Genomic DNA, 13,063 nt, shown 5'->3' on the forward strand with positions numbered 1-13,063 from the left:
GCTGGTGGCTCACAGGTCTCTCAGGCTAGGTATCCCAAGCACCTGGCACAGCAGGGGCTCCGCAAATTCTGCTGGGTTCATGGACCCAGGCTGGGCACACCCCCTGAGGGGCTGGGCTGACCACTGAGGCCTGGAGAATGAGGCTGAGCAGTGGTTTCCAGCATCGCCATCCAGGATGGATAATGCCGTGCGTTAGGGCCAGGCCCAGCCAAGGCTGAGAGGTGTTGGACAGCTGGCAGCTGTGTGGGAGGCCCACTCACCAGCAGTCCAACCAAAGAGAATGTGTGTCGGAGACAATGGTCTTACCTTACCGCAGTGGGAAGGACGGCAACGCGGCTTCAGCTGGGCAGGAAGTCAGCCCCAGCTCCTTCTGGAGAGCCCGTGCTGACTCTGGTGAGCCTGCAGTTCTGGCCTGAGCACATCCTGATGTGGGGACCGAATCCAGGGTAGGTTCTCAAAGAAGGATGTGGGAGGAGGTACAGCCGCAGTACCCTGCTGTGGCGAGGGGTGTGAGCCTGGAGGGGAACCCACCAAACCAGTCAGCCTCAGAGGCCCAGCAGCCCAGGCTGGGACTCCCTGAAGCCCCAGCCAGGGTAGGTGGGAAGCATGGGGCAGGGACAGCCACGGATGTATGAAGAGCTCTGTGATGGACAGGCGAGGAGCACATTCTAAAACCCAGGGGCTGTAGGCAGGTGCCGGGTGGTGCTGGGCGGCCGAGGCTGGCTGCAGCTGGTCTTACTCCTGACCCTGGTGCCTGGCATTTCCAGGGACTGGGCAAGCTCCTCCCTGGGAGAGTGGGCAGGAAGCCAGTGGCAGCTGCCCCAGGGGTGTGAGCTGAGGGTGGGGACGGGCCCTGGCAAGGTAGCTGGAGGCACGAAAGGAGAAGTCAGGCGGAGGGCACTGGCGGGGCGCAAGGGGAAGGTGTGGTTTGAAGATGGCGGTTTACAGCGGGGGCTGGGACACACGAAGGAGACTAGCAGTGTCTGCCGCCTGGGATGCACGGAGCTTGCTTGGGAGCAGGTGGAAGAGACAGGACTGATCCGTGCCTGCCCGTTCAGGACTGTGACTGCGGTCCCTAGGCCACATCCCAGGGTCCAGCTGAGCTGCTCTGTATCCAGCCTCCACAGTTTCCCCAGGAACATGGGGCCACCATGGGCACATGGCCTGGGACTGTGAGGGTGACATGAGCCTGTTGGTACTATGGGCCTTGAGGGCATTGCTGACCCATGGATGCTCCTGGACATGGGGGGGGGCCATCCCCCATGGGGAGGACCCTGCTACCCTGTCAAGGCCCTTGCCCCAGCTGAGTCAGAGCCCCAGAGATGGACCCAGATGGCCAGGGCAGGCGAGGCCAGCAGCCACTATGCACGGCCTGGCCTGACCCCTGCCCTGCTGGAGGGCCACATCTGCTTCTAAAAGTGGAGCAGCAAGGGACCCCCTCACCCGGCCCTGGTCCTCCTGATGCATACAAAGCCAAGGGGCAGGAGGGGCCCCGCCCAGGGGCACCCTTCCTGGGAAAAGCCTGTGTCCTGGAGGTTGGGGCTGCTTGCCCCTTACCTCTCCTCGTGTGAGACAGCCCTGCTGCTCCAGAGATGGCCACATGGCACCTGAGCTGCCCGACAGGGAGCCCCTGCAGTCCAGCAGGTGAGAGGGCCCTGCACAGGCTCATCTGAGCGGGGAGGAGACTCAGGGGAAGCGGGAAGCCGCTGGGAGCGGCAGTGTCCAAGCCTGGACCCTGCCTGGCCTGAGGCTGTGCGCCTGTGGGGCAGGAGCACCCCGACAAAGCCTGGGCAGGGCCCACTCTGAGAAGCAAAGGCTGGGGACTGGTGTGCAGGGCAGGGCTGGAGGCAGCTCTGGGCAGGCGCCCGGAGGCCATGGGAGGAGTCCAGCCCAGGGCTGGGGTTCAGTCCCGAGGGCCCGCAGCCTCCCTTCAGCTGCCCCAGCACCAGCTGCCCCCTCCTGGTGTCACCACCTGCCCCCTTGCTGTGGTCCAGGGAAACCCTTGGAGCCCAGAGGTCAGACAGGCCCCAGACCTGGACCACAGTGCCCTGCAGTGCCTGGCTGCGCTGTCCAGGCTGGGCCTCCGTAGGCAGGCAGGGGCCCAGAGAAGCCTCTTGGTAACAGAGGTCGTCCTGCCGGCTGCTGGACAGGAGGTCAGCCTCCAGGAGGGAAGCATCTCTCAGGTTTCCTATGGGCTCTCCCTCCCGCGGCCTTTGTGAGCCTGGGTGTGGAGCTGCCCTCCCTCCCTTCGCTCTAGGGACCAGTGCTTGGGGTAGCCCTGCAGGGGAGGGCTGGTGTTTAACGCCGACCCGACCCGGGGCCTCCACTCTGTCTGATGTGTGTGGCCTCATGAAGCTGCCCTGCTGCTCTGTAAGGACACGCTCCTCTTGTGTCCCTCAAAATCTGAAAGGAGAGGGAGGCTCACAGCATTGGGCAAGAGATGAGGTACAAGAGTGCAACCTGCCACCCAGGGCTGGGCCCGGGAGGAAGCGGGCCACAGGTGGGGTGGCTGTCCTCCCTGGTCCTGCATAGGTGGGCACTCATCCCGTCAGCCCCTCTCTTGGGGGCCCTGGCCCCGTGGCCACCTCGCCAGCTGGAAAGCACCTCCTTGATCCTCCTTGGTGGGGAGCACCACTTCCTGCCCTGTTTAGAGAGGGCCAGAAAGCCCTGCATCTCTCACGAGGCTTTGGTACAGCAGCAGATGACCCCAGGTGGCTAGCTGGGGACGGAAGAGAGGGCAGAGCCCCGCACACAGTGCACTCCCCTGGGCATCTTCCACCACAGCACGCAGAACTCAGTGCAGGAGGACCTGAAGTCCCCTAGTAGTGTCCCGGCAGGTCACTATGAGGGTTCTCGTCCCCTTCACACCGGGAAACAGGCTGCTGGCCGAGACCCAGGAATGGAGACCGAGGGAGTGGGTGGCCTCCCTGCTGCTGCCACCAGCCACACTTGGGAAAGGCCTTCCTGGATTCTGTCTGGCTTGGACCTCTCGCTTGGTCATGGACGTGGAGAGGTTGCCTTGACTCTTCACACACTGAGCAACTTCCTGTGGCCTCAGGTGAACGGCTCAGCTTCCTGTTACCTCCAGCTTCTAGAAACATACTTGAAAAAGGAAGGCAGGGTGCTCAGGGGCTGAGCCAGCCATGAGCTGGGGTCTTGGTGCATGTGGCCCTGGCCAGGGTCCTGGTGTGTGTATCCCTGGAGCTCTGGTTGCCTGGTGGCTGCAGCCTGCTTTACTTGGCCTACCTCTGTAAGGCTCTGTGCCTGACCCAGTGCTGTCCCTGGTGGTGGTGGGTCAAGCCACAGGAGGTGGAGTGGGGCTCCTGAGTTGACCTCTGCGTACCCAGCCTCCGCTCCTCTGTGGAGGACTGAGACACACATGTACCCGAGCCAGAGGGCCCAGGCTGCCTCTGAGGTCCCAGGACTCCAGTGGGCCTCCCTGACACCCTGGAGTGGGCCTGGGCTGGGCGGGTCCTCCCTGACTCCTGGAGTGGGCCTGGGCTGGGCGGGTCCTCCCTGACCCCCTGGAGTGAGCCTGGGCTGGGCGGGTCCTCCCTGACTCCCTGGAGTGGGCCTGGGCTGGGCGGGTCCTCCCTGACTCCTGGAGTGGGCCTGGGCTGGGCGGGTCCTCCCTGACCCCCTGGAGTGGGCCTGGGCTGGGCGGGTCCTCCCTGACCCCCTGGAGTGGGCCTGGCTCTGTCTCCCTTAGACCCTCTGCCTCGACATCACGGGGCCTCTTTGGGGGCTGTCCCTGTTAGTGAGGGATGCAGAGAAGCAGGTCCCTGGAGCCTGCTGCCCACCCCCCATGCCCTCTGTCTGAGGACACTGTTCTCAGGGTCCCTGTCGGTCCTCATCCCGTCACACTGGGCACCAGGCTGTGACACAGCTTCTGGGTCACTCCTGGTGAGGACCACTCCAGACAGAATCTGATAGGTCAGAAGGAAGCACAGGGCTGGGAATGCAGCTCCGTGGCAGAACTTTGGGGTGTGTGGAGCCCTGGGTTTGGTATCCAGCACTGACAACAGAAAACAAGAAGGCCCAAGGGAAAGACTTAAGATGTTTGGGAACATACCGACGACGGTTGAGAGTCCCCTCGATCCCCACTACATCGCCTTCCTCCTTATTCTCCATGACACTGAGAGTTCAGATTCCTTTTTATGATGTTCATCGTGACGTTCACTGGCTTTAGTAATTCTACTAGGTTTCCTGTTGTTGATTTTGGGGAGTTTTTTTAAATATATATTAAGGACCTGATATTACATCCCACAGGATGAATTCAAGAGTTGGCACATCATAAATGTTCTCTAATCATTTTCTCAAATGAATTAATACATGCTTAATTCACATGATTTAATCTGCATTTCCTAAAGCAATTTCCACCTGCACTTTCTCTAGGTCCTTTTAAATAGTACACTTCTCGGTAGGACCAACAAGACGCACAAGGTGTGCCAGAAGGCTTACATTAGAGCCACCCTGAGATTGGAACCTGCAAACATGCCAGGTGAGTGAGCCTCCTTCAACTTCAACATTCAGGGTTCATGAGAGTCTTCCTACGACATACTCCATCTCATCTCACAGTTCAAAAATTAGCGTGCAGAGACAGATTTCTGAACCAAAGCGGAGGGAGACCACAGGCCCACAGGCGCTCCACCAGGAAGCTGACAAGTGCCCACTTCACAGTTCTCCGAGAGAGTGCTGGGAACCGTCAGGAGAGGGGTGAGGGACAGAAGCAGCTCTCACGTCCAGGACCCATGAGCACCGGGCCTGAGTCACCGCTGTCCCACATGCCCTGTGGGAGTCCTGCTGGCCATGGAAGAGCTTGTCAGGGACCGTGGTGAAGAGCTGACCGTGAGCCTCACCCTCCGGCCCTGCTGCCTCTCCTTCTGGGGCTCTTCTGCCTGCACCGAGGCTCCCGCCCAGTCACCAGTGGGGGAGGGAGGTGCAGGAGGGGCTTGGCCCTCAGTGAAGGCTACAGGAGTGTGGGCCTGAGCAGGTGGCACGGGACCAGGCCTCACCAAGCCCCTGGACAGTGGGGGAGTGCAGGGGAGGAGGGGGACGCACCAGAGCTGCTCTGGAGCATGCAGGGGCCCTGGGCCACCGCAAGGCTCACTTCTGCCTCACCTGGGTTAACAGGCGTTGGTGCTGGGATGGAGGTAGCAGGGGGGGCTGGGAGGGGCATCTGAGGCCAGGAAGTGGGGGACAACCTCTCTGTGGGCTCATACACCAGGCAGGGTGCTCACATGAGGGGAGGGAGCTGTGGGCCCCGCGGCCCCGGCACCCTGCTCACTGCCGTCCGCTCACAGGCTTGTGCAGAGGACTGCTGGGGGCCCCGAGGCAGCTCAACTTGTCCGTCTAGACTGGGGACAATGACACATGCCAGAGTGGGAGGAACAGTGAGTGGGTTGCCTCACACCTCACACCCAACAGGACAGCCACTACCAGAAGACAGAAAATAAGAGGGCTAGAGCGGAGCTCAGTGCAGTGTTTGCCTAGCAGGGTGAGGCCTGGGCTGCATCCCCAGCACCTCTCTGGAAAACATCAGAAAACAGCACGTGCTGAGAGGGACACGACAAGAGACCCTGACCTGTTGAGGGCAGAGTAGGCAGCACCGAGGAGGCAGCATGGGCCCAAGACACAGGCACCCAGCATCCAGGCTGGGCTCCATCCACTCCCCGGACGAGAACACAAGAGGACACTGGGCAGGACCTGAGCTGGTCGGATATCCAGGAGCACTGCTGAGGCTGGGCTCACAGGAGACCCAGAGGCCAGAGGCCAGTGAGTGTGTGGCCAGGCAGTGGCTGTGCGTGGCTGTGAGGCCAGGCCAGGGGTCCCAGAGGTGAAGACTGGATCCACTCAGGGGTGACTGCACCCTTGGAGACCTCAAGGTCATCGCTGAATCATCCAGAGAATCAGTAAGTTCCGAAGCCAGGAGAGGGGAGTAGAGCAATGTGGAGTCAGCTCACTGGCTCCAGAAGATGAGGCCGGCTGCCTGCGGGGCCTTGACTTCACAGTTCACCTCTCACACCAGAGGGCCCTGGGCTGGCCCCGCCTCCCCTCCCTGGGCCCTCTTCTCTGTGGGTGTCTTCATCTTCTCTCCTCTGTGCTCGCCTGTGTCCAACCCCCCCTTTAATATCTATTTATTTTTAGCTGTAGTCGGACACGATACCTTTCATTGATTTATTTCTATGTGGTGCTGAGGATCGAACCTGGGCCTCACACGTGCGAGGCCAGCGCTCTACCGCTGAGCCCCAGCCCCAGCCCCAAATTTCCCCTTTTTGTAAGGACACCTCAGGGCCCATTCTCACATGCTCATCTCAGTCAAGATGCTGTTTCCAAATAAGGTCACCTTCTGAGGCCCCAGAGGCTAGGGCCCCACAGTGTCTTTTTTGGTGAGGACAGAATTCAGCCCATAGCAGAAAGCAAAAGGGGAGCAAAAGTAAATGGAAAACTGCAAAGGAGGGCAAAACAAGGTGGAGGAGTGAATCTAATATGGGAAGCTAGGAGTGGTGGCACCCACTGTGGGTCCTGGGTGTCACCCATGTCCAAGCAGGACAAGAACCCTGGAGGTGGAAGCAGGAGAACCACTCAAGTCCAGGAGCTGGAGGCCAGCCTGACCTAGCAAGACCCCATCTCAGAAAGAAAGTACATAGAGAGTATTGTAAATGCAAAGGGCTGACCTCCAGAGTTCAGAGGCAAAGAGCATTCGTTGTTTTAATCCAGCCAAAGTATTTTGTGAGCGTCACATCTAGAATTCAAGGGTCCTGTGCTGGGGTGTGGCTTATGACATGTGCTTGGCAGGGTTGGGGCCCAGCTCAGTCTCTGGTGCTGCAACACGGACAGAAAACAACAGAACTCAGGGGCCTCCGAAGGCCAGGCTGGACAAGAAGCCACGCAAGCAGGGCTGTCCCCAGGGGCATCTGGAGCCCTGGGACTTCCCAAGGCCCATGTGCCAGTGGCTATGAATGCAGAGGCTTCACTACACATGTGGTCTGGGGTTCTGGCTTCCCCCCAGCTGAGGCCGAGTGCTAAGAGGGCCCGGCCACCTGGGTCCAGCCCAGGGCACCGGCAGCCCTGGCAAGGGTCAGGAAGGAGCCCCCATGTGCACAGGGTGCTTTCTGGGTACTTCTTCCACTTAGTGGGTGGCCCAGGGCCCAGGTGTCTGACCTGTGACCAGGGCTCCCTGTGGGAGGCTTGCTGGTCCTATCAGATGCCCTGCTGGCTTCTGGTGCTCACCCCTGACCTGCTATTTGGGTGGGGTTTGAACTGAAGCTCTGTCCAGGGTGAATGAGCCCTGCTTCTGTAGGAGAAACTCAGACTAGCATTCAAAGTAGATGCCAAGGCAACATAAAATTACAAGGAGGAGGCCACAGGGGGCCTGTCCTTGGCTTCTCCAGGTTTTAGAGGCTATGTTCCTTGTTCTGAGGCCCTTCCTCTGTCTTCAGAGCCACAATGGCTGTTTTCTTTCCCCCTCTCCCACATCTAAACTCCCTGTGATGCACTGGGCCAGGTGATCCTAATTGATCCTGATTCTATCAGCAATCTATTCCCCCACTGCCATAACTAGCACATTCACAAGTAGGGATTAGGATACAGACATGTTTGTAGGAGGTCATTATTCTGCCTACCACACAGATAAAGAGCATCATGACATAATGCCCAATGGATCAACTCACCAGAAACAGAACGAGTTTTAATTTCTAGGCACCAATTAACAAAAGCTTCAAATATAGAAAGCAAATCTTGAAAGACCTAAAAGGAGAAGTGGATGAATCTATCATCGTGACAGGGACGGTTAGTTATCTTTCTTTGTAACTGAGAGTCAAAAAGGAAAGAAGAGATAAAACTATGTGTAAGGATGAGACAGTGCCCAAGTCAGGGCAGGGGCTGGGGCCAGAGCATGATCGAGGCTGGAGGAGGGAAGCAGTGAGCACCTAACTCCAGACCCAGTTGATGGGGTAGTCAGAAGGGTGCTTGCTCAGCTGTCAGAAAACAGACACAAACATCCTCTTCAAACACGCAGTTTAAAAACTGACTTGGATGAGTTGCAAAGAGTGCATCTTGCACAGCCTGTGTTCTTGTCCGTGATGTCAATGGGTTGGACATCCAGGATCTAGGATCTCTTTCAATAATCCCTCTGGAAATTGTCTAAGCACCTGGTGGGCCTTTCGCTTTCTCTTTTTTTTTTTTTTTTTTTGAGTTTTTAATATTTATTTTTTAGTTTTTGGCAGACATAACATCTTTGTTTGTATGTGGTGCTGAGGATCGAACCCAGGCCGCACACATGCCAGGCGAGCATGCTATCACTTGAGCCACATCCCCAGCCCCCTTTCGCTTTCTCTTGGCTCTGCAAATCTCACTCCTGTTTCTGCCCCACAGGAAATGCCACCCCAGTGACCACCCCGCTCTCTCAGGCACCCCCGGGACTGTCTGCCGGGCTCTGCAACGCATCCTTCGAGGAGAGCAGAGTGGTCCTGGTGGTGGTGTACAGCGGTGTGTGTGTGCTGGGCCTGCCGGCCAACTGCCTGACCGCATGGCTGACGCTCCTGCAGGCTCTGCAGGGCAACGTGCTGGCCGTCTACCTCTTCTGCCTGGCACTCTGTGAGCTGTTCTACCTGAGCACGCTGCCGCTCTGGGTCATCTACATCCAGAACGAGCACCGCTGGACCCTGGGCCCCCGGGCCTGCAAGGTGACCGCCTACATCTTCTTCTGCAACATCTACATCAGCATCCTCTTACTGTGCTGCATCTCCTGCGACCGCTTCCTGGCGGTGGTGTATGCACTGGAGAGCCGCGGCCGGCGCCTCCAGAAGACCGCCGTCTTCATTTCTGTGTGTGTCTTTGTCCTCGTGGGGCTTGTTTACTACCCGGTGTTTGACATGGAAATAGAGAAGGAGAGCTGCTTCGAGCCCATGCGGATGAACGAAAAGATCGCGGGCTACCACTACGCGCGGTTTGCAGTGGGGTTCGCCATCCCTCTCTGCACCATAGCGTTTACTAACCACAGGATCTTCAGGAGCATCAAGCTGAGCATGGGCCTGACCGCTGCCCAGAAGGCCAAGGTGAAGCACTCGGCCATAGCAGTGGTGGTCATCTTCCTGGTCTGCTTCGCCCCCTACCATGTGGTTCTCCTCATCAAAGCGGCCACCTTCTCCTACTACAGAGGAGACAAGGTTGCGGTGTGTGCCTTTGAAGCCAGCCTGTACACAGTGTCCATGGTGTTCCTCTGCCTGTCCACGGTCAACAGCGTGGCTGACCCCATCATCTATGTGCTGGCCACAGACCATTCTCGGCAAGAAGTGTCCAGAATCCAGAAGGGGTGGAAGAAGTGGTCTGTAAAGACAGAAGTCACCAAGCTCACACATTCCAAGGACTCAGAGGAGATGCACTTCCCCATGGCGCTCGCAGACGACTGTGCGCTCCCCCCGCCTGTGAACCCTCCCGGGCTGCAGCCAGCTAAGTGGGGCTCAGCGCACACCCCGGAGAGGCTGGTCGAGGAGACCTGCTGAGACCGTTGTACTGCAGGGGAGAACCCCAGGTGTGGGAAGCCAGGGCCAGAAACGTGGTCACACTGCCCATCAGCCACAGTGTCCATGTGCTGGAGCCACCCGTTCGGTGAGCCTCTGCCCCCTAGGGTCTCCTGACTGGAAGGTGGCAGTGTGTAACTGGGTGATGCTCCCAGGCTGTCAGGAGCCAGAGAGCCAGAGAGCATGGGCATGGGCAGCGGGAGACGCCAGCTTGTTCTGCGGGTTCCCCCAGCCATTAGCCAATGCAGGGCTGCAGCAGAGCTCTGGACGACAGCTTCATGAGTGTGCTTTGCTGCAGGCATTGCTGGGTGACTGCTGCAGTGTGTCAGGGGGCTTTCCGTGCTTCTGCTTCACAGGTCAATACAAGGCACAATGAGGGGCACCCTGCACCATCACAGTGCCTGGACACTGGCACAGCCCAGCAGCAGCAAGAGGCAGGAGCCCAGCCCTGAGGACACTTGTCTGGGCTTGGTTCTGAGCTGAGCAGACACATGCCGCCAGGGGTCACCTAAGGGAGTCAGAAGCCAGGGTGGCCAGTTGCTGGTGCCCAGTAGGGTAGTCCATGTGTTTTTCACAGGGAGCCCCAGACACTCATGCTGGGAAGGCCAATCAGTCAGAAATGCTGGTAGACACCCCAGGAAGGCTGAGATACAGCTGCCACAGAGCAAGAGGACGCTTGGAATTCCTTCACATTGAGACTTCCTGACTTCATTGTCACAGGGGAAGGGGTCGGGAGCTGGGACAGAGCAAGCAGATGACTGCCTAGTGCCTCGCCAGGTTGGAGTACAGGAGGAAACTCACGGCCCACTCGGATCCCAGCTCTGCCAGGCCATGATGATGACTCAGTTTCCCCATCTGGATACTGGGAACAATGACACCTACCTCACTAGGTCGCTGTTGGGGCTGACCCTCCCACCTGCCCCATATCCTAGCCTCAGCAAGAGTCTCAGCAGGAGACTGAGCCGAGCAGGTGGAGCTGCCTGGACATAGGGCCGGCCCCAGGGGCACGCTCCAGTTTCCTTCCCGGGAACTGCACAGAGCCCCTGTGTTGAGTCAGGTTCTCAATTCTGTAAGGCAGGTGTGGGCCTCTGCTCTTCACTGTGAGAGACACCCGGAAAACACACAGAAACACACTTAGAAATAAAAACACAAAAATACATGCTCTTTTCACTTCCTTTGGAAAAGAAAGACTCCATTTGACCCTTACGAGTGCTTTTCTTCTGGGAGTCCCTTGGTACAAAGGCCTTGAGGAGGGTGAGCCCTTGGATCCCAAAGGGACAACCAGAACCGGGGCGTTAAGAGTGATGGCAGGGATTCTACAAACAGTCTGGAAAATTCTGGGATGGGTGAGAACAAAAAGACCCTGGAGAGATTGCCTGCTGTTCAACAGTATGCTGGTGTCCGGGGGCTGCTGTGACTGATTTCACAAGCTGGCCACTGACTGCAAAGTGACCTCACAGCTCTGCCGGCCACTGGTCCAAGACCCAAGCATGGCAGGGTACAGCCCTCCCACCCTCCTCCAGCTGCCCTGGCCGCCAGCCTCCCCAGCTTGTGGACATGGCTCTAGTTGCTGTCCCTTCTGTGTCCAGGGTACATGCTGGGCCCAGTGGCCATGGGAACACAGCTCCGCGTGCTGGGTTTATACCTGCCTGGTTCCCTGTGCTCCGGGTCGGGTGGAGGGTGACCATGCTGCCCTCTGCCCTGTCGGCAGTCCCAGTGGCCCATTCAGCCTCTTTCCACCCCTGAGCTGAAGCTGCAGCAGCCTGTGACAAACCGCCCTGGGTGCCTTAGTCATTCCGGATACCAGCGTTTTCACGCCTGGAGGCGGGAGCTGGGACTGCAGTCGGCGCAGCACAGCGGGCGAGCTACGCCTCCCGCAACGCCATGGCACCCCTGGGCTGTGTCCGGAGGAGGGGTGCAAGGCCGAGGACAGCCAGTTGGGACCTGGGCTGGGCGGGGCCGAGTGCTGGGCGATCGCAGCAGGGGCGGGGCCAGGGTCGGTGGGCGGGGCCAGGGTCGGTGGGCGGGGCCAGGGTCGGTGGGCGGGGCCAGGGTCGGTGGGCGGGGCCAGGGTCGGTGGGCGAGACTTGCGGGCCAGACCCGCGCCTGGGAGCCCCCGCTTCCACCGGGGCCTGGACGGGAGGAGGGGTGGGAAACTGTGTCCTGTCCTAAACGCCAGCCCGCCCTGGCTCGCTCCTCACCGAGTCCCTGGGGACTTCAGGGTCCTTCCCCAAGACGGACTCAGGTCTGCCCTGAGCCCTTTCCTGCCAGCAGCATCCGGGGGCTCTCACGGCACTGATGGGCCAGCATCGTGATCAACCCCTCAGTACCAAGCGGTCTGGCCTGGACAGTGTCCAGTACGGAGGGGTGGGTGACCGGGAAGTCCCTGAGTGGCCTCTTCTCTTGGGGCTCCTTCCCATCATAAACATGAGGCCCAGAAAAGTACATGCGTGGGGTGGGGGTGGGGCTAAATAAAAGGAATTTCAACAACACTGACGCCACTTAAAATATGTAGCACTTAAAAAAAAATGGAACGCTTCGCGAATTTGCGTCCTCTATGCTCATCTTCTCAGGCTTCTGATTTTAGTATGCGTACCGCAGAAGAGAGCACCACAAACTCTTTTAAATGTCTGAAAAAGACAAAAGACTTCAGAAAGTAGATGCAGAGCTTTGAGAGACAAGGGCAGGAATCAGACAGCAGGGACAAGAACTGTCACCCCTTTCTGACCCTAGCTGGCGGTTATTCCCCTACAAACTGAGAGCCGGTTAGGCAGAGGAGGAAGGCTTGTTCTTCAGCCAGAACTGAAAGAATCATGGAGCAATAACTCAATCAAACAAAGGATGCGGGTCTTTAAGATTGAGGGGAGGCTGGAGTTGTGGCTCAGGAATAGAGCACTGAGTTCTATCCTCAGCAACACATAAAAAATAAACAAATAAAATAAGGGTATTTTAAAAAGAGTGAAAAGAGGAAAGACGGGGGTCAGTGGAAAGAATTGTCTCTGATTTCTCTGAAGGGCACCAGTCCCTGTCCTCAGATTCTTCTCTGGACCTGTTTCAACTGGGGGTCAAAAGCAGACCACACCAAGATGGGTGGGAATGTGGTCAGGGCCATGCTTTACATTGGCATGCTAATGAGCAGGTGAATTGTAGGTCCACTGGGCTTCCTTCATGGCTGAAATGGCTCAGTCATCCTGCATCTGTTTTCCCAGCAGCAACCTGGGCCCCAGAGGTCTGCATGGCTGGGTGGGAGGTGGGGGTACAGACATCTGGTCTGGCACAGAACACTGGTTAGCAAAAGGTTTATTTCTCAGGTCTGAGAGGGCCTTGGCTTGGCGACAGAGCTGCAGCCTCATGACCCCTTCTCTGGGCTCCACTCCACCCCACTGCAACCCCAGCCTCAGGTCTTTGCCTCTGCAAATTGCAGGGGGTGAGGAGTGGGGGAACTGTCGGTTCATGAGGTCCTGTCTACTCAGCACAAGTTCAGCTCATTCTCCATCCCCTCTCAGGGCTTTCTTGGGACATCTGGCTCCTGTGTGGTG

The 13,063-nt window shown here is 58.3% G+C and overlaps 1 protein-coding gene across 1 annotated transcript; it reads left to right on the plus strand.

Annotated features, from left to right (window-relative positions):
- Positions 1 to 382: 382 nt before the first annotated feature.
- Positions 383 to 9,692, plus strand: Gpr132 (G protein-coupled receptor 132). Its single transcript, XM_076847928.2, has 3 exons — positions 383 to 446; positions 4,396 to 4,501; positions 8,377 to 9,692. The coding sequence occupies exons 2-3, from the start codon at positions 4,495 to 4,497 to the stop codon at positions 9,504 to 9,506; spliced, it is 1,137 nt and encodes a 378-aa protein (XP_076704043.2). The 5' UTR covers positions 383 to 446; positions 4,396 to 4,494; the 3' UTR covers positions 9,507 to 9,692.
- The last annotated feature ends 3,371 nt before the right edge of the window (positions 9,693 to 13,063 follow it).

This window comes from Callospermophilus lateralis, chromosome 3 (genome assembly GCF_048772815.1).
Source record: "Callospermophilus lateralis isolate mCalLat2 chromosome 3, mCalLat2.hap1, whole genome shotgun sequence".
Taxonomy (NCBI): Eukaryota; Metazoa; Chordata; class Mammalia; order Rodentia; family Sciuridae; genus Callospermophilus; species Callospermophilus lateralis.